The sequence below is a fragment of the Rattus norvegicus genome, chromosome 16, assembly GCF_036323735.1.
Source record: "Rattus norvegicus strain BN/NHsdMcwi chromosome 16, GRCr8, whole genome shotgun sequence".
Classification (NCBI taxonomy): domain Eukaryota; kingdom Metazoa; phylum Chordata; class Mammalia; order Rodentia; family Muridae; genus Rattus; species Rattus norvegicus.
Genome location: NC_086034.1, coordinates 7,281,378 through 7,300,474, shown reverse-complemented (window position 1 = coordinate 7,300,474; position 19,097 = coordinate 7,281,378). Strand labels below are relative to the sequence as shown.

The 19,097-nt window shown below is 47.3% G+C and overlaps 2 protein-coding genes across 8 annotated transcripts in view; one reads left to right on the top strand and one right to left on the bottom strand.

Annotated features, from left to right (window-relative positions):
- Positions 1 to 720, bottom strand: part of Oxnad1 (oxidoreductase NAD-binding domain containing 1) — a 29,070-nt gene extending 28,350 nt beyond the window's left edge. For 2 of the 6 annotated variants that reach the window (XM_006252624.5, XM_006252625.5), the window contains exon 1: positions 41 to 181. Coding sequence is in view for 1 of the 6 variants with exons in the window: in NM_001107295.1 (NP_001100765.1) it covers positions 522 to 585 (64 nt within the window). In the remaining 5 variants the exon portion in view is untranslated. Of the gene's footprint in view, positions 1 to 40; positions 182 to 521 lie in introns of those variants that run through there. The other 4 variants (XM_006252626.5, XM_063275356.1, NM_001107295.1 and 1 more) reach the window with 3 other exon arrangements.
- Dph3 (diphthamide biosynthesis 3) lies at positions 479 to 5,895 on the top strand. 2 transcript variants are annotated; one of them, NM_001134850.1, is given in 3 exon segments: positions 479 to 678; positions 1,086 to 1,160; positions 2,929 to 5,895. In NM_001134850.1, coding segments are annotated over 3 exon segments (249 nt in total). In that variant the 5' UTR covers positions 479 to 570; the 3' UTR covers positions 2,995 to 5,895.
- The last annotated feature ends 13,202 nt before the right edge of the window (positions 5,896 to 19,097 follow it).

Below are 19,097 nucleotides of genomic sequence, written 5' to 3'. Positions count from 1 at the left end.
GTATCAGAAGGTGGCTGGGGTGAGAGAGGTAGCGGTGTACCTGCAGGCAGGAACTCATAACAGGCCAGGCGTCACTCAGAGCTCAAGGTCGCCTGAAACGCTACTGCAGGAGCGCTGTGTGTCGAGGAGGACTGGAGAGGACGCTGTGTGGCTCCCTGAGTCTCACTGACCCCCTCTTAAGAGGGAGTAGCCTCTATCAACTCTTTAAATGTTCTCTGAAGTCAGCGATGGAGGACACGACACCACCAGCATAAAACACTCGTTTATATCCCAAGCCCAAACTCCCCGGGCCCAGAAGTGACGTAGCCCCCATGTGCGGGAGCCCTTCACCCTATTGGTCGTTGGCAGCCGTGGACGTAGAACTGCGCAACCCTGCTGCGCAGGAAGCGCCATCTTTCCAGCGCTATCTCCATGGTGACCGCGACCAGGTCACCCATTTGGCCGCGGCGGTGGAAGTTACGTCATCGCCTGTGCGTCCGGAAGTGACTGTTCCTGCTCCAGGGAGGGCCGCCCGGGCCTACCCTGCCTGGGCGCAGCTAGGCAAACTGATGCGGTCCGGACCGGGTGACCATGGCGGTGTTTCATGACGAGGTGGAGATCGAGGACTTTCAATATGACGAGGACACAGAGACGTATTTCTACCCCTGCCCCTGTGGGGATAACTTCTCCATCACCAAGGTACTCTAAAGGGCTGGCCGGCGACTCCTAGAGCTTGCGCATTTTCGCTTCCGGCGTCCCTGGGAAGGCTCAGTCATCCACGTGTTCTTCTGAACCTCCGCCCCTAAAGTAGTAACCTGAGCTGTCAAGGATACAGGGTCTGGTTACTGGCGCTGTTCTCCCTAGCCCCACCTTTAGAATCTTTTTTTCCTGGGAGGTTTTTTTAAAGAAGAGAACTCGATTTTGTACCCCAGGGTTTTGGAGGCGATCGAACCAACCTAATCTCCCTTGTTGTTTCCCTAGATGAGACTTGGGGGAAAGTTTTTTGTGCTGTTACCTAACCAAAGACTTGTACATAGACGTAGGAGAGGTTTGTGGGAAGTTGACGAAAGGCGATGCTGACTACATGTTGTTTGATTGCGTTGTAGGAAGATTTGGAAAATGGAGAAGATGTGGCAACGTGTCCTAGCTGCTCACTCATTATAAAAGTGATTTATGACAAAGTAAGGGGTCTATTAAAAGGGATGGGTGGTGTGAGCTAATGACAAAGGCCTAAAGCAGCCTGTCTGATATAAAAGTGTGGAAGAGTGTTGGGTGTTTGTTTGTTTGTTTGTTGAGACAGGGACTTTATGTAGCCCTGGCTGTACTGGGACTCACTATGTGGACCAGGCTGGCCTTGAGTTCACAGAGATTTGCCTGCTTTGCATCACAAAAGCTGGGATTATAGGTATACACCACCACACCCAGCCTAGAAGAGTGTTTCTTAACCCTGTGCTAAACGAAGGGCTATTTTTACAAAGCCTTTAAAAATTGCCAGTAACTGTTTGCTAATCTTGTTCAAGTTTAAATTATGTAACTTATGATCACTTTGGAAGGAGCAATAAAGAAATTGCTTTGTAATGAAATTGGCGACTTAATCAGGAATAAAAAATTATCATGAAGGTTATTTCATTGATGTTCTTCCTTTTGAGATTTCTCGTGCATTTAATATTTAGTTTAGTTTGTTCAGAGCTCTAGGACATTTTTAGAAGATTGCATGATATTGATTGCCTGGCTTATGTATAGAATCTACCCAGTTTGAGATATAATTCCTGGATGCAGTGTTACAGTTTCATGTTCCTTTGTATCCAGTAAGAATGGCAATAGGAAAGGGGTAAATGCCTTTATTTCCCACCCAAAGTTTAGGTAGAGCTTTGGAGTCTGAAGGGTAAATTCTAAAATGAGTGTTGGACAAAACACAGAACTTTGTGGGAGAAGCTGTTATTAATTTAGACAATAAAATGTAATGATTCATTTTTATATTAAAATGGTTTATGGGACAAAGACCAACAGGGACAGGCTAGGGGCTGACTCTGTGGGGGATCACTCTGTAGGAGATGTGCAGTGACTGGGAAAGTTCTTGTGGTCGCTGGAATAAGCCAGGATGAAAGATCAGAGCCTGGACTTCATTTACAAATAATTACTATTGGAGGTCTGTGTTGGGAAACACAGAGACATTCTTTTTATTACTCATTTGAAGAGCTTATGTATTTGAATGACCAGATATTGAACTGATTAATGTAAAACCTTGGAAGGCGTGACATGTTTATTTCTGGGAACTGGTGGCTCCCTAGTTAAGATATTTATGTGACACTGCTTATTAACTAGTGGCCTTAGGGCTAAACACCAGCATACTTTTAGACACCAGTTCTCTGTACAAAAATAAAGCGTTATTGGGTCTGGGGAGATGGATTAGTGGCTAAGAGCTTCCAAAGGAGTGGGCATTTACATCTTCCACATGGGGGCTTCCAGCCACCTGCAACTCCAGTCCTAGGGAATCTGGTGCCCTCCTCTTCCCTCACAGGCACCCACACACATGTGGGGTACACGCATACACATAAGTAAAAAAGAAAAATAAGTCTTTAAAATGTTCCTTTGTCTCCAGTTGTGCCAACTGGGATAGCTACTGATATCTATTGGATAGATCGAGGGCTACAATCATACAGCACACAGCTCATCTCTGAACAACAGTTAGTTCTTGGTACATAAGACTTAAACTTTGTAATCTAAGTTTGTTGGCATTTTTATAATATTATGAATGGATTTTTCCCCAAATTTTCACATCTTGATTTTTTTTCATTGCTAGCATTAAAAGAAAGAAAGAAGGAAAGAAAGTAAGGTGACAGAACAGGGAAAACTATAGCCAGATTGATTCTGTAACAAAGGAAAGTGATGCTAATGCATTTGTGGCACAAAGAGCTGGTGGCCAATAGCATTTCTTCTTCTTCTTAGGATCAGTTCATGTGTGGAGAAACAGTCCCAGCTCCTTCAACCAACAAAGGGTTAGTTAAGTGCTGAGGACGCTCTCAGAACCCACATCCAGAACAGCGGGGGCTGAGCCCAGGTGGCTGGATCCGGTGCAGAGTTACCAACCTCCTCAGTGGGCAACTATCCTGTGGATGGCCTCATGGGTGTGATCTACATCAGCCACTGACCTCGGCGTGAAGAAGTGAGCCTGTGACACATCAGCCCTGGATTCCATGCTTACCTGACTGGCAGGATTCCTCTCTGTCCATCTGAATTTAAGGAAGAGCCCTGTGAACTGATGGTTTTTCCTTCAATTGGTTGCATCATTTGAATATCTGAAAATTCATTTTCTGAAAATAACATCATCCGCTCAGTCCTGAGAGTGTTCTTTTATTTTTTAAGATTTATGATTTTATTCTTAATTGTGTGTATATGTACATTTGTGTGTGGGTATGTGCATGTGAGAATCATGTGAGAATCGTTGCCCAAGATGGCCAGAGGCACTGGATCTCCTGGAGCAGGAGTCACAGGCAGTTGGGAGCCACCTGACATGGGTGGTGGGACCCAAACTTTGGTTCCCTGACAGCACTACACACTCCAACCTCTGACCCCTCTCTCCAGCCCATGGTGGGTTCAGATGAGGCAGCCTGCCTTTCCAGTGCTGCACTTCCAGTTCCTCCCACACCCAGTCAGCCTGGGCTCGCCGTGATCGCATTGTCCTGTGCTCGGTCACTTCTGTTACTTTTCATGCACAGAGTACAGTCCTGCTGTTAGACTGTGAGGCCACGGTTTCCCCGTAGCTTCCAGTTAGTGCAGAAGGAAAGACCGTCTGAAGTGAAATGGTAAAAGAAATGCTGCCTAACGCCCTGTGCATCCTTATGTCAGGACAAATGTAAAGGAAACAGCCGACGGAGGGTACCCCTGGCGGCAGCGAGAGGCGCAAGGCCTGCTAACTCGGCAAGTGGAAGTACGTGAATAGTTGCCAGTGGGAACAAGTCTTTCTGTATCACGGCCTTGATTTCTTGAAATGCCTGATGGGATCCATCTCAGACGGGCGAGGCTGATCTTCATACGCAGTAGTTGTAACGTAGCACAGCTCTGTGTCGGCGTTAGGCCTAAGGAGTGCAGACTACAACAGGGTGAGCTCTAACAGACACGCCCGTGATGCACACCTAGGAACACTGCACATAACAGAACCCAAGTCAACACGTACCCCTGCTGCGATTCTTCCCCTGAAGAAAGAGACGTATGTCAGATGGCTATTAGTCTTTCTCCACTGCAGTCTGAGAGCATCAAGAAGTTAGATTCACCCATTCAGAAATTTAAAAAGTTCCCTTGTAAACACAGCTTTGCTGTGAATGCATAAAGTTTTGAAAATCCATTGCTTATCCAGCAGATTGTTTGGGGTATGGCTCCTGCAACTAAAAAAAGCCAGAAGGGACTGGAGAGATGGCTGGTAGGCTAAGATCTCTTGCTGTTCTTCTAGAAGACCCGTGTTCAATTCTTAGCACCCACATAGCAGCTCACAACTCCGCCTGACTCCAGTTCCTGGGGCTCTGACTCCTTCTTCTAACCTCTAAATACCAGGCATGCACATAGTTCAGAGACATACATGCAGACAAAAGACCCATACAACTAAAGAAAAATGTACTTAAAAAGAAAGAAATGGGGGCTGGGGATTTAGCTCAGTGGTAGAGCGCTTACCTAGGAAGCGCAAGGCCCTGGGTTCGGTCCCCAGCTCCGAAAAAAAGAACCAAAAAAAAAAAAAAAGAAATGGCCAATAAATGCATTGTATCCACTCATTGGAGGTTTAAATTAAAATGTGTAACCAGGTTTTTTAACCATAGAGAAGTGTGTGGTTCTAGGCAACCATTAGGCTGAGACTAAGTTAAAAGTTGTCTGAAGTGTGTTGTCCAGTACATTCTTTGGGGGAGGTGGGAAGGTGTTGAACCCAAGGCCTGGCTCACGCTGGGCAAATGCTCCAGTGCAGGGCTGCATCTCCGGCGGACAGTTCTCATAGGAAATCTCACTGCTGTTTGGTGTCTCCCAAATTACCGTACAAAACAGCCGCTACTCAAACAGGCGGAGCAAGGTGGTTCTGGTGAGAAGGAGCTACATGGAGACACAGATTGTCTGTGCTCCTCAGATCGATGGTTTTGGAGAGTCCACTAACAGTCGTCGTCGTCCTCCTCTTCCTCCTCCTCCTCCTCCTCCTCTTCCTTCTCCTCCTCCTCCTCCTTCTCCTCCTTCTTGCTGCTACTGTTGCATTCCACAGCAGATGTCTTGTTGCAGGTGTTCTGTGAACACAAAGGAGCAGGAGTCCAAGTTCAAACACCTCAGGAGACAAAGCATGGACAGACTGGTGGTGAGTGCCTGGTGGGGTGGATGTGATTTTGTCTTAAAGCAACCGAGCAACTTTATAGAAGCACCAGCTATTAGCCCCGTATTAAACAGAAAAACCCAAGGTCTTTCAGATGTGACTGGAGTCCCAGACGCTTCCAGAACACCTTTGAGAACCAGTAAGAGTATCTGCTCTGCTTGTGAGCTCTGTCGTCTTTGACAGGGCCTGTGGATGGATAACTCATCTGTACAGCAAAGTGATGGACGGGGTCAGGTGATCTCTCAGCTGTCAGTTCTCATTTTAGATGTGGTTCCTTGTCAGAACACAAAACTATCATGAGTAGAAGCTTCATTTTTCTTTCACAACAACACACTTCAGAGTGAAGTTTCTAGTCAGTTCTTCAAAGGGTTCTTTCCTCTCATGCTCATGCTTTTCTTTCCTGAGGTGCTTGAACTTGGGACTCTGCTCCCTTTTGATCACAGAAGACCTACATCATTGTGTTCACATATGTGTCTGAAGGCACAGCCAATGATTTTTGTAGTACTGTAATGAATCAATTCATTAGAATGACTTGCATCGCCAAGCTAATAAAATGAGACCATGCAAATTCATGTTTTCTTGAAGCTTTTATCCCACCAAATACTAAAATTTTACATTAAAAGGTTTTGGTGTCACGATTTTACATAAGGTAGAACTCTTAACTTTTTCATCGTAAATAGGTTTCTAGTCTGGGCGTTAAACTGGTTGAAATCTAGGCTGGATTTCCAGGTTCATGGCCTCTTATTCAAGGAACTGAAATAAAGGCTCATTGCAAAAGCAGCAGGGACGCCATTGTCCTGATTAGGAAGGAGGCCACTTGGGACAACATACCCAGGAGCTGCAGATTATTGTGAGGGCTTCTTTTCACAGGGTCTGAAAAGGGGGACATTGGTTAGTAGTGAAACAGTTTGGATGATTCCCTGCTTTGATTGACAGGTTAAATTATATAATCACTTCTCTCCTGTGCTTGTCCCCCAGATGTATGTGATTTTAATCATTCCCACACTGAATGCTCTGTAGTTCTAAGATGGTAAAATAGGGGATTATCACTGAGAGTTCGCTGGAGGACAGCTTGTTTTACTGTGCACCCAAAACTGGTTCAGGCCATGTTGTCATAGTTGCAGGGTAGTGAGTGTGGTGGAAATGTTTAATCCTGGTCCGGGGTTTCTACACTGACTTTGACCATTTTGTTCATGGATAAAAGACACACACACAACTTTTATGTTTATAATAAGCCTTAATCAGCACTAGAGCTGGGCAAATACCTATCTTCTATGCTATTAAAATCTATTTCCCTGAGTTATTACTATGTTTCATCTGGACTGCTCTTAAGTCCAATTGGCCAGGCCTCAGGGCCATGTTTTTTGACTCCTAACCCATGGTGTCTTTCTCTCTGTTGTGGTTCTCTCTCGGCACCCTTAGATTCAGGAACCAGAAAACTTGCCTATGTCTCTTCAGCCCAGCTATTGGCTGTTGGCATCTTTATTTACCAATCAGTAGTAATTGGGGGGGCAGGGTCATATGGTATCACTTGGGTCTACATGTAGACTCTCTTGTGCAGACTCTTGTCTGTGTGGCAACCAGGTCTTAGCATTAAACAAAAGACCAAACCTCAAAAATTCCCTTTTCTAGTCCAATAAAAGGCTCTTTTCTCTCATATAAATTGAACACAATTATAACAATTATGAGGTATAATATATATTTATAATGTCTAGTCCATTATATTTGGCAATGTAAAGTATTTTATCATCTATCCCAACTTAATGAGTTTACAATTCCGTACCATCTTTGATATCATCTGTATCATCTTTGATTTTTAACTTGGACTACCATCCTAAAACCATCTTTTAACATCTAGAACACCTCAAGTTTAATTGTGAGACTATAACTATGTAGTCTGCAACCCTATCATTTGAGAACAAATAAATATTATTTGAGTATTCAGGAAGCACAGGGACCCAGCTCCCAAAAATCATAGAAGCAACATAGATTGCTTACTGCTTGACCAGTCCAATATTCCTTATAACATTGGAGTGTCTATCTTCATTCACAGCCTTCCATCCCAGAACATCTGACAGACCTTAAATGAAGCAGGAATTATGAAGGACTAGCTTACCCTGACTTGGCAGAGCTTAGCTGTTGGACCTTCCTGGGTCCCCTGCAGTGTTTGACCCCTGCTGAGCCCTGAATGCAGAAGCCTTTGTTCCTAACAAAGGAACACACCTGGGCATACACCTGGTCCATTCGTTCCTGTCTTTTGTTCTCAGTCTTTGTTCCTGGGACTTAGGCTGGTCTTCCTGGATTTCTCCCCAGTAAATTTGGGGCACAAATTCAGTCTTTTGTTACTGAAGCCTTAAGGTGGGGGGGGGGTGTTCCCACTGTGCTTCCTGGAATTTTCCACCTGGTCAACTTCAGGTATATATTTGGTGAATAAAGCTACAGAATTGGCATTCTCTCTTAACACGAATGACCCGCACATGTGTGTTTTTTAATCCTGCAGGCTTACGCCCAGATCTCAGTGTCATGTCGGTGCAGGTATCGACACTTAGCAATTGCCTATCCTGCGTCTGTGCTTTTTAGATAGCATTCTGTCTGCAGATAAAGTTTGGGCATTTCCCCCGGTGGCTAGCTTGCCACACTTGAAGCAACTCTAGGTGGAGGGTACTGATGCTCATCGTCTCCCTTGAAGTGGAGTGGGGGCACTGTCAGGAGCAGAACTATCTCACAGTCAAAACATCCTTTAATAATGAGATGATTTTAAATGTCATGTGGATCTCTGATGCTTTTGACAGCCATCTATTTATAGCATATCGGAATAAGCAAGCATTGTCTGTCTCCAGCTACCTATTGTCCGTACAACCCAGGATGTGCTTTTAAATGGTCATACCTGCTTTGCATGTGGAGCAATCACATGGCCTCCCATGTCAGCCACACACTTCACATATTGTCCTGAATGGACCTTTACAAAGAGCCAGCTGGAATCACTCACACTGGGCTGATGTGCACGGTGGGAGGGTCTCAGGCTGGCCAGCCTCGGGCCCAGTCCTCTATTTAAACAGACAATTCCACATCCTAGCATTTGCTGTGGTTACTAATTACACAGGTTGCAAAGTGACAACTTCTACTGGTGTAATTGATTAAGAATTTTAACTTAAGTTCGTCTGCCACTAAGTAAATTGCTCCTGGTTTTATATTTAACTATGAAACCATTTTTACAAATTACTTTTTGTTAATAGTTTAAAACAAAGAATATATAAATAAGAAATCGCAGTTTTTGGGGTTGGGGATTTAGCTCAATGGTAGAGCGCTTGCCTAGCAAGCGCAAGGCCCCAGCTCCGAAAAAAAGAAAAGAAAAAAATAATCGCAGTTTTTAAAAAACAACCCACCATCCTGTAATTTGTCAAAATGCTCAGAATGGGGGCAGGAAGTAGGAGTGGAAGCATCTCACCTTTCTGGACACAAGAGACATTTGCTGAGGAGACCCAGAACTCAGAGGAAAACAGCTGTCAGTAGACTTCTGAGATACACACACACACACACACACACACACACACACACACACACACACGGAAGCAGGAGCCATTCCCTTCTGTCATGTGAGTCCCTGGGGTAGAACTCAGATCTTTATGCCCTAACCCACTAAGCCATCTTACCAGCTCTAAAATTATTTCTCTAGCTGCTTTTGTTTCTTTTTAGAATATAACTAGAAGTAGAAATGCTGATAACCCTGTGTGCCTTTCCCCCTCCCTGTCTCTGGCTCCTTCTCTGTCTCCCCGTCTCCTCCCCAACCTTCGCCCCTTCCCTCCCCTTCCCCCCTCTTCCTTCTCCTCCTCCTCCTCCTCCTTCACCTCTGTATTGTTTTCTACGGCCGACAATCTCTTTTACAAGAAGGCAATCTGCTGGGCATATGACAGATCTGTGTGATGGGAGGAGGGCTTCAGTACAGAGTGGAGTCTGAATAGTCAGGGACAGTACTGACTAAGAGGTCTCAAGGAGCAGCACAGAACCATTTGCAAATGCTTGAGTGTAGGAGAGCTGACAATTTGGAGTGCGCGAGACCTCATCCTCGCCTGACTCTGCTGGGTAAAAGCTTGGGACCACACTTCACGCTTAGATGGCACTGTTGTGGTTGTAACGAAGAAGAGAAAAAGCCATAGGTGCATTTCAGGCCTTTTATACATGGCTATCACAGGTCACCCAGGGTCATGTGTGTTGCATTTCAAACCCAGGCCCCGTAACCCTAACCCTGTTAATATACAGGTAATTCCACTGGCTTCCTCTGAGGTGCTGTGTTAGCACCTGTCGCTGCCGGATGCTCTCCTACACTGAACCTGCCTTTATATTTTAATTCAGCTTGAGAACTGGCAGTGGAGAAAAGCTATTAATGCAGATGGTATGGAGTACTGTGGCACTCATTTTCGCTTCGAAATGAGTGAAACTTTGGCTGTGTTTTCTATAGTAAGAGATGGTTCAGGTGGTAAGGTCGCTGTGCAAGTGTGAGGACCTGAGTTTGAATCCCTAGCACACACATAAAGGCTGCACATGGCCATGTGTGCCTGGGACCACAGTGATGGGGACATAGGAAGTCCAGCCAGCCTAGGCAAAACGTTGAACTTCAGGCTCCGTGAGGGAGAATAAAGTAGAAGACAATAGAAGAAGATACCCTGTGTCCTTCTCTGGCCTCTGCATCCATAGGCATGAGCACACAGGCAGGCACACACATGCACACGGGCACAAAGCTGGGCACCACGTCACAATACACTAGTAATAAGTCACCATCTGCAATGTCTATCTTAAGTATTCATGACTGGACGTGGGGGCCGGACCATGCTCCTGCTATGTTTGCGTCCTAGTTGCTGAGATGATTCGTGTCCAGGATTTTGTTGCCATTGATCCCCTGAAATATCTCACTGGTGCCCAACAACAAACTAAGCAGATACTACCAGGAAAGCCACTCACTTACAGGTTGATGCAAAAGAAACCACCATCAGTAAAGTCTTGAACTTCTGACCTTGAACAAAGTTTGCAGCATGTAGCTTAGCTACTCCTAGCAGGGTGTGACTTTCTAGTGGTTGGCCCATCTGGCTTGGCTAAGTGTCCTCCATACTGAGTTATGGGACTAGGGAGAGCGAAAATGAATGAGGTTGGACATGAAAGAGACCTTTCTGCTTGGTAAAGTATCGGATGTTATTAGTTACTCCCAAATAGATAAGCAGTATCCATTCAGTCAATCAATAAGCAGAAAACATTTCATTACTGTTTATAAGAGCTAAGCCTAACGTATATGGGTGTGAGGGTGGAGGGTGGAGGGGTGGGAGAAGGGGAACAGTTTGGGTGCTTGTCTTGAGGCAAGGCCTCACCGTATAGTCCTGGCCAGCCTGGAACTCAGAGACCTGCCTGCCATTGCCTCCTGCCTGCTGGGATTAAAGGCGTGCACCACCATTCACAGCCTTGTTGTATTTTACCATTTTCCTGACAGAATCTCACTATTTACTTTTTCCCCCCCGAAGGAGAGGTTTCAAAAACTAGAATTTTATCACAGAAATATTTAAAAATAAATAAAGCTGGAATGGTATTTTTAGACGAGTGCCCGAAAGATATGTGTGGATCGTTAGGGGATGGCTGCCCTGTTCTCTGTGGATCATTAGCAGGTCTCCTGTTTCCCATTCTCTGTGGATTTTAGTGGACGGCTGTCCAGTTCTCTTGACCACTCACTCACCTCACCCATCAGCATTTTAAAGAAATTACCATGTGGTCATAAGAAGCAGAAGGAGGTGGGGTTGAGGATTTAGTTCAGTGGTAGAGCGCTTGCCTAGCAAGCGCAAGGCCCTGGGTTCGGTCCCCAGCTCTGAAAAAAAGAAAAGAAAAAAAAAAAAAAAAAAAAGAAGAAGCAGAAGGAGGGTCTGACCTTGACCGGTTGGTTCCTGTTTTTCTTGCTGCCCACATGCTCTTAGCCCATCTGTGGGCTCAGTAGGTCACTGCCAGGGGCGAAGAAGCCAAAGAGATACTGGTCACCTCAATCAGCCTTGGTTTCTCTGCTGTGAAATGGTAATAAGAGGGCCAAAGAAATGATTTAAAGTCCTTCTCTGCTCTGTTCTGATGTGACTTTGAGTAGGCGATTTCCAACTGATTTCCGTGCTTGGACCTTGTTCTGACTTGTCTGATGTGGCGGCCTGAGGAGGGGGAAGGGAGGGAGGAAATGAAGTGGATGCAATCTCACTATGGCCTGTAGAGGGAGGCAGAGCTCCACTGGACTCCTGTGTTGGCGGCTCAAGGCCAGCCCACTGGCAACCAGACCTACACACCCAAAAATATCTTTGGGCCTATGTGTTCTCATTCCCAAGGGACAGCCTACTTAATGTGAATGCCTGGGACAACTGACATTCGCTGGACCTTCATCCTGAGGCCTGGAGCAAACAGCCCGGTAGTTACTACTGGCTTCAGTGTTATCTGCCAATGTTTATGTCTCAATGTCCCAAAGGCTATCAGGGCTTTGCCTTATAAACTGGCACTGCCCAACATGGTGACCCTAAGCACTCAAATGATGTTAAGACATCAGTTCCTCCTTACTCAAGTAGACATTCATACGCCGTGATTTGTGGCGGCTGCTGTGGCTGCAGGAGCCACCCTCTCCCTGGGAGGCCATGGAAACCTTGGGAGGTAGAGTGTGATTGGAGGAAGAACACTAGAGGTTTGACCTTAAAGAGGGTCTTGTTCTTCCTTTCCTGGTTTACTGGCTGCCATGAGCAGATCAGCTCGGTCCTGCCACGATTCTTTTCTTTACCTGCAGGCCCAGGAACGAGAGTCAGATGAGCATGGGCCAAGCCCTGTGAACCCACGAACCAAAGATCTCCCCTTCTTTTCAACTGTTTCAAGTGTTCACCACAGAGACAAGTCTACCAACACAAGCACCTACTATGTGGAGCACAGTAATAGGCGCTAGGAGAAACTGTGTTATTAATACTGACATCCTTCCACTCCAGAGATTCAGAAAGTTCTGTCCTGCCCTGCTACTGCACACACACATGCACACACACACACACATAGACATGCACACACACACATACACATACACGCTCATACAGATGCACACGTAAATACACACACAAATTCACGCACACCAATTCACACACATACACATAAAGACACACATACCCAAATTCACGCACATATAAATACAGACTCACGCATACATGCACACACACATAGAGGGGCACCTCTCTGTTGTTTTGGAATCCAGTGTCAACGACAGGGCTGGGGGTACCTGGAAGAGAATGGGGGACAAGAGACTCGAAGAAGGACGCCAAGACAACAGTCTGATCAAAGCGACAATTTTATTTTTCCCCAAGGTTGAATTTATACCATAACAGGGGTAACAGAGGGAGGGGGGAAGTGTGAAACATTTACGCAGGCCAAGGACACAATATTCGTGTGGTCAGGGAATCGGCTGATGTTGATAGGATGTCAGAAAGGTCATAGGTTTGTCATATCATTAGTCAGCAGGAGAACTTTATCATATTATTATTTATCTTGACCACCAGATTTGTATTAGTCTTCTGCAGCTGGCTGGGGATTTTCCATGAACCCAGTCATACTTAATTCTAACCATAATAATAACATCAATAATGGAGGGCTTCAAGGGCATCGCTCCCAACAATCCAGTGATTTTGCCACTCATCACCTCATCCCAGAGTAGGAGACCTGACTCTAAGGTTGGTGCCTGGTGTGCACTGGAGAAGCTATGCTACCGTCATGGCCTCGAAGAAGAGGTGACATTAGCTGTCAGCACCCAAGGATACCTCCTATGTGCAGGGGTGAATTCTAACCTGGTGGAAGGAAGCACTTAAAAACCTGCCCTTGTTGCAAGCGCAGACAAAGCCCCCATCCCATCTGTCACGCTCACTGCGATCTAGGATCTACGTGCCCTTCTACTCCAAAGGGACAAAGGCTACGCTGACAGGGTGTCCGTGCTCCTCACTGTGCCACATCTTGTGCTTTAGAGAAGACTTCTGTTATGATTTAAATATGAAACGTTCCCCACAGTGTCGGTACGGAGGGTTGAGTGGCCGGGCAGTACGTTCTGAGAGCTCCACCTGATTGACGACTGTTGCACGATCAGGAAGTCATGGAGAGGGGGACAGCAGAAGTGGGGACAGTAGAGGTTACATCCTGCCCTGACCCTGACCCTGACCCTTCGCTAGAACCCCCTTTCTCTGTTCCCTGTCTGCAAGGAGGTGAACAGCCCCTCCTTCGCACACTGTGTTGTGTGTATGTTCTGCCCAAGCACGCAGGGCAGAACTCTCCAAAACCGGGAGCCAAAATAAACCCCTCCTTCCTTAACGTGTTCTTGTCAGGGCTTTGGCCACAGCGATCAAAGCAGCAATGAAATCTGACAACTGAGCAAGAAGGCCTTTCCCGGGAGCTCCTCCCACTTCTCCAGACAATGGAAAGACTTCACTGGTGAGGTTAGGGTGAGACCAGCCCTATGGTGGACCCGGTGCCGTGTGGCAGGATTTCAGAGGCACCTGGACAGCTGTACCCTGCTTCCAGTGGAGAAGTGTGGCCCCCAGTAGGAGAACGGCTGCTAGGGCATCGGCTTGTGAAGCTGGGGGGAGAGACACAGTCAAGGAGGGCTGCGCTGATCTGTAGTTGAGGTTGGGTTTGCCCTGACAGCAGTCTGGGGTGAGGTCTTGGAAGTCGGTGGTTTGAGGGCAGGAGATGAGCTTCAGTAGCAGGAGTATGGGACTGGACAAATGATCAGGGCCAGAGGAGAAGCCATATCATTAAGGTTTGCTATCCAGCTCTGCTGTGCCATCCTGGAAAGTACACAGAATGCATCCAGAATCACCTTAGCTGAAAGAAAGAGACTGGGTGTCTGCTAAAAGCCTGTGTATTGAAGGCTTGCTCCCCAAGGCAGTAGTAACCAGAGGTGGGACTTTTAGGAGAGTTCTGGCTTCATCAACAGATTAATCCGTTCATGGCTTCATACTGTCAGGACTGGCTGGGAGGCGCTGGGAACTCAGGAGGCACGAACTAGTTGAAGGGGACTGGTCCTGGAGTTACGGCCTTGGATTTATTTCTTGCCCGGGGCCCCTCCCCTCTGCTTCCTGGCCAGCATATGGTGAGCAGTCTTGTTCCCCTGTGCCCTTCTACCATGCTGTTCTGCTCCACCACAGGACTGAAACAACGGAGCCAGTCTACCACAGACTGAAATCTCTGAAACCAAATACGTCCTTCTTCCTTTCAGTTGGCTTTCTCAAGTATTCTGCCACAGCAGTGAAGACCTGCGGAACACGGTTACTGCACGAACTGCTCTGCCTTCAACACCCCCATGGCTGAGCACAGGCAACCCCTGGCTCTGGCCTCGAGGAAATCTGAGCCAGCGTGGAACTCAGCGGCCGAACTGCCAACAGAGGAAGCTCGGGAAGTGTGCTGCCCTCCGTGTCTGCTGTGCTTACTAAACCACATCATACTATAAATGGCGTGGTCCCAGGGTGGACGGCGTGCCCCAGACCCAGGGAGATGTGCATCTCCTGTGCAGAATGGAGGCCTCTGTAGAAACCCAGTCTGCAGCGGGAGTGAAAGCTGAGCTTTCAGTGAGGTGTAGGGATCCTCGATAAACTTTGCGTGGTCTGCGTGCTGGTGGTGAAGCTGGGGAGAGCCTCAGGGTCAATTGGAGGTACGGCAGAGTTAGAGGAAGTCTTTCCTCAGCTTCCTGTCGGTAGAGAGGTGGACATGCTCCTCTGCCACATACTCCTGCTACTTTGATGGTCTACTCAAGGACACAGGGTACCGGAGCCAACCTCCGCTGTGCACTTGTGCTCAATTCCTTTAGCCTCTGGCCTCCCAATGGCATTGGGATGCCTGTTTTGTGCCCTAACTTGGCCTTCGTATGCCATTAGTCATCGTGCTGGCTGGATAGCAATGCTGTCACAGAACCACTCTGTGTATTCTGAATATGCAAAGTTGTCCTGGGAAAGGTGGCAGCCAGCAGCAGATTTTGTAACATTTCAGATTTATTTGTCACTCTCCTCCCCAGCAACCAGGCTCCGTTAGCTTGAGCAGGGTTCTTGTGGCCAGACTCGTTATCTGAGCTGTCACCATCAAACTCTGTTGCCTTCGCATGAATGGCAGGAAGCGTAGGGTGAGCCACGTCAGTTCCCTTGTTACTGGCATCGCTCTGGAGTTCAACCATGAGTCACTGAAGGAGAGAGGCTGTCCAAATGGTTCAGCCAGATTTTGAAAGAGCTTTTCTAGAGACAGAAGAGACTTTTGATCTGCCCCTACTCTTGTGCCCCCTGTGCTCCAGGAGTGGAGTGTTGCTTAGAGTCACCTGGCAGGGCTAACGTGCATGTCTGCCACCTTAGCCAGGGTGCAGAGCCCGCCTCAGACAAACCCAGAGAAAGAAAAAGGCATCAGCCACTGGGCGTGGCTTTGAAACCCTGTCCTCACTTAACACGACTGCATTGACATCCATCAAGGCTGTGCTGTGACTGACACAGAGACCATAATGCCTAGTTTGCTTCCTGCTGCTTGGTCCCCACAGCAGTAGTAGCCAGAGTGGGACTTTTAGGAAGAGACTGGCTTCATCCATGGCTTCACGATGTCAGGACCTGCCGGAAGGTGCTGGGAACTTGCTTATACTAAACCATATGGTCATATTATAATGGGTCCCAGGGTGGGTGGTGTGCCCCAGACCCACAGGAGATGTGTATCTCCTGAGCACAGTAGCACGAGCTAGTTAAAGGGGATTGGCCCTGGAGTTACAGCCTTGGATTGATTTCTTGTCCTGAGCCCCGCCCCTCTGCTTCCTGGCCAGCATCTGGTGAGCAGCCTTGTTCCCCTGTGTCTTTCTACCATGCGACTGTGCTTCACCTTAGGACTGAAACAACAGAGCCAACCAGCCTTGGACTGCAATAAACTTTTCTTCCTTTCAGTTGACTCTGTCAGGTGAAAATCTCACTATCACAGTGAACCACTCTGTTTTTTTAACATTTATTGCCTTACACTTCCAGGTCAGTCCATCAGGACGATATGTCAGGGCAGAAACTCAAGGCAGGAGATGGAAGCGGAAATATGGAGGAGCGCTGCCTACCGTTTCGCTCACTGACTCATGCTCAATAGCTTCCACCTGCCTAGGTGCGGTGCCACCCACAGTGGGCTGTGCCCTCCTGCATCAATCAAGATAATCTCTTGCAGACATGGCCATAGGCCAGTCTGATCTGTGCAATCTCACAGTTAAGGTCTCTTTTTCAAATTTAAATTGTGTCAGGTTGCAAGAAAAACCAACCCGTACAACATCTAAGCAAAGACAAAAGCAAGAACATAGGCTAACTATAAGTAGTTTATTCTGCAGGCAAACAAAAATGGTGTTTCCCAATTAATTGTGGGTCTAGCCCCACTCTACTCTCCCACAGCCTCCTAGACTAAGATAATTAAGATGATAATTATCTTAACAAAACTGTTCCGTTGCACAGCACGGAACTCAGAGCAAGACCATTCATCCTTACCCTTGCTATGATGCGAAGTCACCAAACACAAACGGTCCTCTGAGCACCTCCCTTGAAACCTTCCTATGAGATACTCACAGTACCCCATGGTGTGTGGTCGCCCTCATTCCAGCACCAACAAGCCCAACTTGGATCAATAATCGGCTGTGTTCCTGGTGGTACTGGCCGGTGGATGTGTACCCCGGGGAAGGTAGTCAGGTACTGATTAACTAGACACAAGGAGGGACAGAAGCATTCCTTGGGTGCCCCTGCTGGTTGGTTCCTAACTGGAGGAGATCTTTCTGTCCTCGTTCCCCTCATTTCAGCCTCTGCTCTGAAGGACTCTTCCCCGGGGGCTTAGACTCAGCTGACGTGAGGTCTAGGTAAGAACTGAGCCTCTCCTCTTCTCTACAAAGGAGCCTTCACAGAAGCTTCTGAAGCCTGCCTTTCCTTGCAAGTGTAGGCTGTAAGGCATACTGGCCTTCAGCCAAAAGGGCTAAGAGGTGGGTGGGCAGCGCTCTAACCTGCTGCTCATTGGTTGGTTAGTTCTGGCACATGGTCTGTGAAATCTTAGGGTATAGAGACTCAAGGTACAATGTTCACAACACCCTGGCATTGGCCTTTCTTACCCCCCACGCCATCCCATTCTCCGTATTCTCTCATTCTTGCTTCCTGAAATCGCCTTCCAAATAAACCACCTGCCTCCAGCCCCTTGTTCAGACTCTGTTATGGTTTGACTCTGAAATGTTTCTGTGAGGCTTATTTTGTTTGTAACGTATGTCCCTTAGCTCTCGGTGCTATTTTGGGGGTGGGGTGTTCTAGTACCTTTAAGAGGGGAGGTCTAACTGTGTGAGTGGGTCACTAGGAGTTGGCTTTTGAAGGTCATTCATCTCGCTTGTTATTTCCTGGTTTGCTATGATGTGAACGGCCTCTGCTACACACTCCAACTGCCACGAGCTGAGCTGCTTGGCTATGCCTTCCTTGACATGGTGGATTGAAATCATGGTTCAGAATAAATCTTTCCTCCCTTACATTGCTTCTGTTGGGTATTATGATCACAGAGATGTAAAAATAACTAATACAGGCTCCATCCCTTCCCCACTATGTGCCTGTAAATGTGGTGTCTAAGAGTTGACATTGGACATCTTCAATTACTCTACTTAATTCTCAAGACAGGGTCTCTCATTGAACCTGGAGCTCAAAAATTCAGCAAGCCTTAGGGATCCTCCTGTCTCCTCTCTCTCAGGGCTGGAATCACAGGCAGGGTTTACCATGCCTAGTTATTGTTTTCAATGTGGATGGTGGCGATCAAACTCAGGCCTTCGTGTTTGTGTGACCAGTGCTTTATCAACTGAGTCATATCCCTATCCTCTGTAGGTTCTGTTCTTAGGTTACTCCAAGTGAAGACAGCTCCCCATCTGTCTTAGTTGGGTTTTTATTGCTGTCGAAGAGACACCATGGCAATGGCAACTCTTTTAAGGGAAAACATTTAGTTTGGGGGTGACTTACAGGTTCAGAGGTTCAGTCTCTCATCTTCGTGGTGGGAAGCAGGGCAGTGTGCAGGCAGACACGGTGCGGGAAGGGCAGAGAGTTGCACATCTCGATCTGCAGGCAGCTGAAGGAGATTGTGACGTGTTGGCCATTCCTGAGACCTCAAAGCCTGCCCCCAGTGACCTACTGCCATCAGCAAGGCTAGATCTACTCAGCCAAGGCCATGCCTCCTCATAGTGCCACTTCCAATGGACTAAGCATCAACACAACACGAGTCTACGGGGACCATTCCTATTCAAATCACCACTGCCTATCTTTACCTCTGTGTCCTTCCTACAGAATCGTTGAGCTATAATGTTGACTGGAATTGTTTGTCCTCCAGCTCCAACCAAAAGTTCTCAAGCTCCTGGTCCTAGACATTGTTCAGGGCAGGCACAGGCTGCTCGGTCAGAGTGACTGAACTGTGGCAGGGATTTGTGATGTAGACAGCGTGAGCTATGGGTGCTTCCGTAAAGGTGACTTAAAGCAGGCTGCGTGCACTTGGTACTCCTTGATAATGAGATCTTTCCCCCCTCCCCTTGATGTGGGCTTGGCCTTTCATTGCCTTGGCAACAGAAGAAGATAGAAGACTACATCAGAGGACGGTGGCTTCCATTGGGGTCTTTGAGAGGACTGCTGTTTTCTCTAGTTATGTCAAGCCACTGTGTTGAGAAACAGGGCTCCCCTGCTAGAGAGAGCAAAGGAAACGCCCCGAGAAGATGGGAAAGAAAGGGCCCAGCTGCACCTAGCATTCC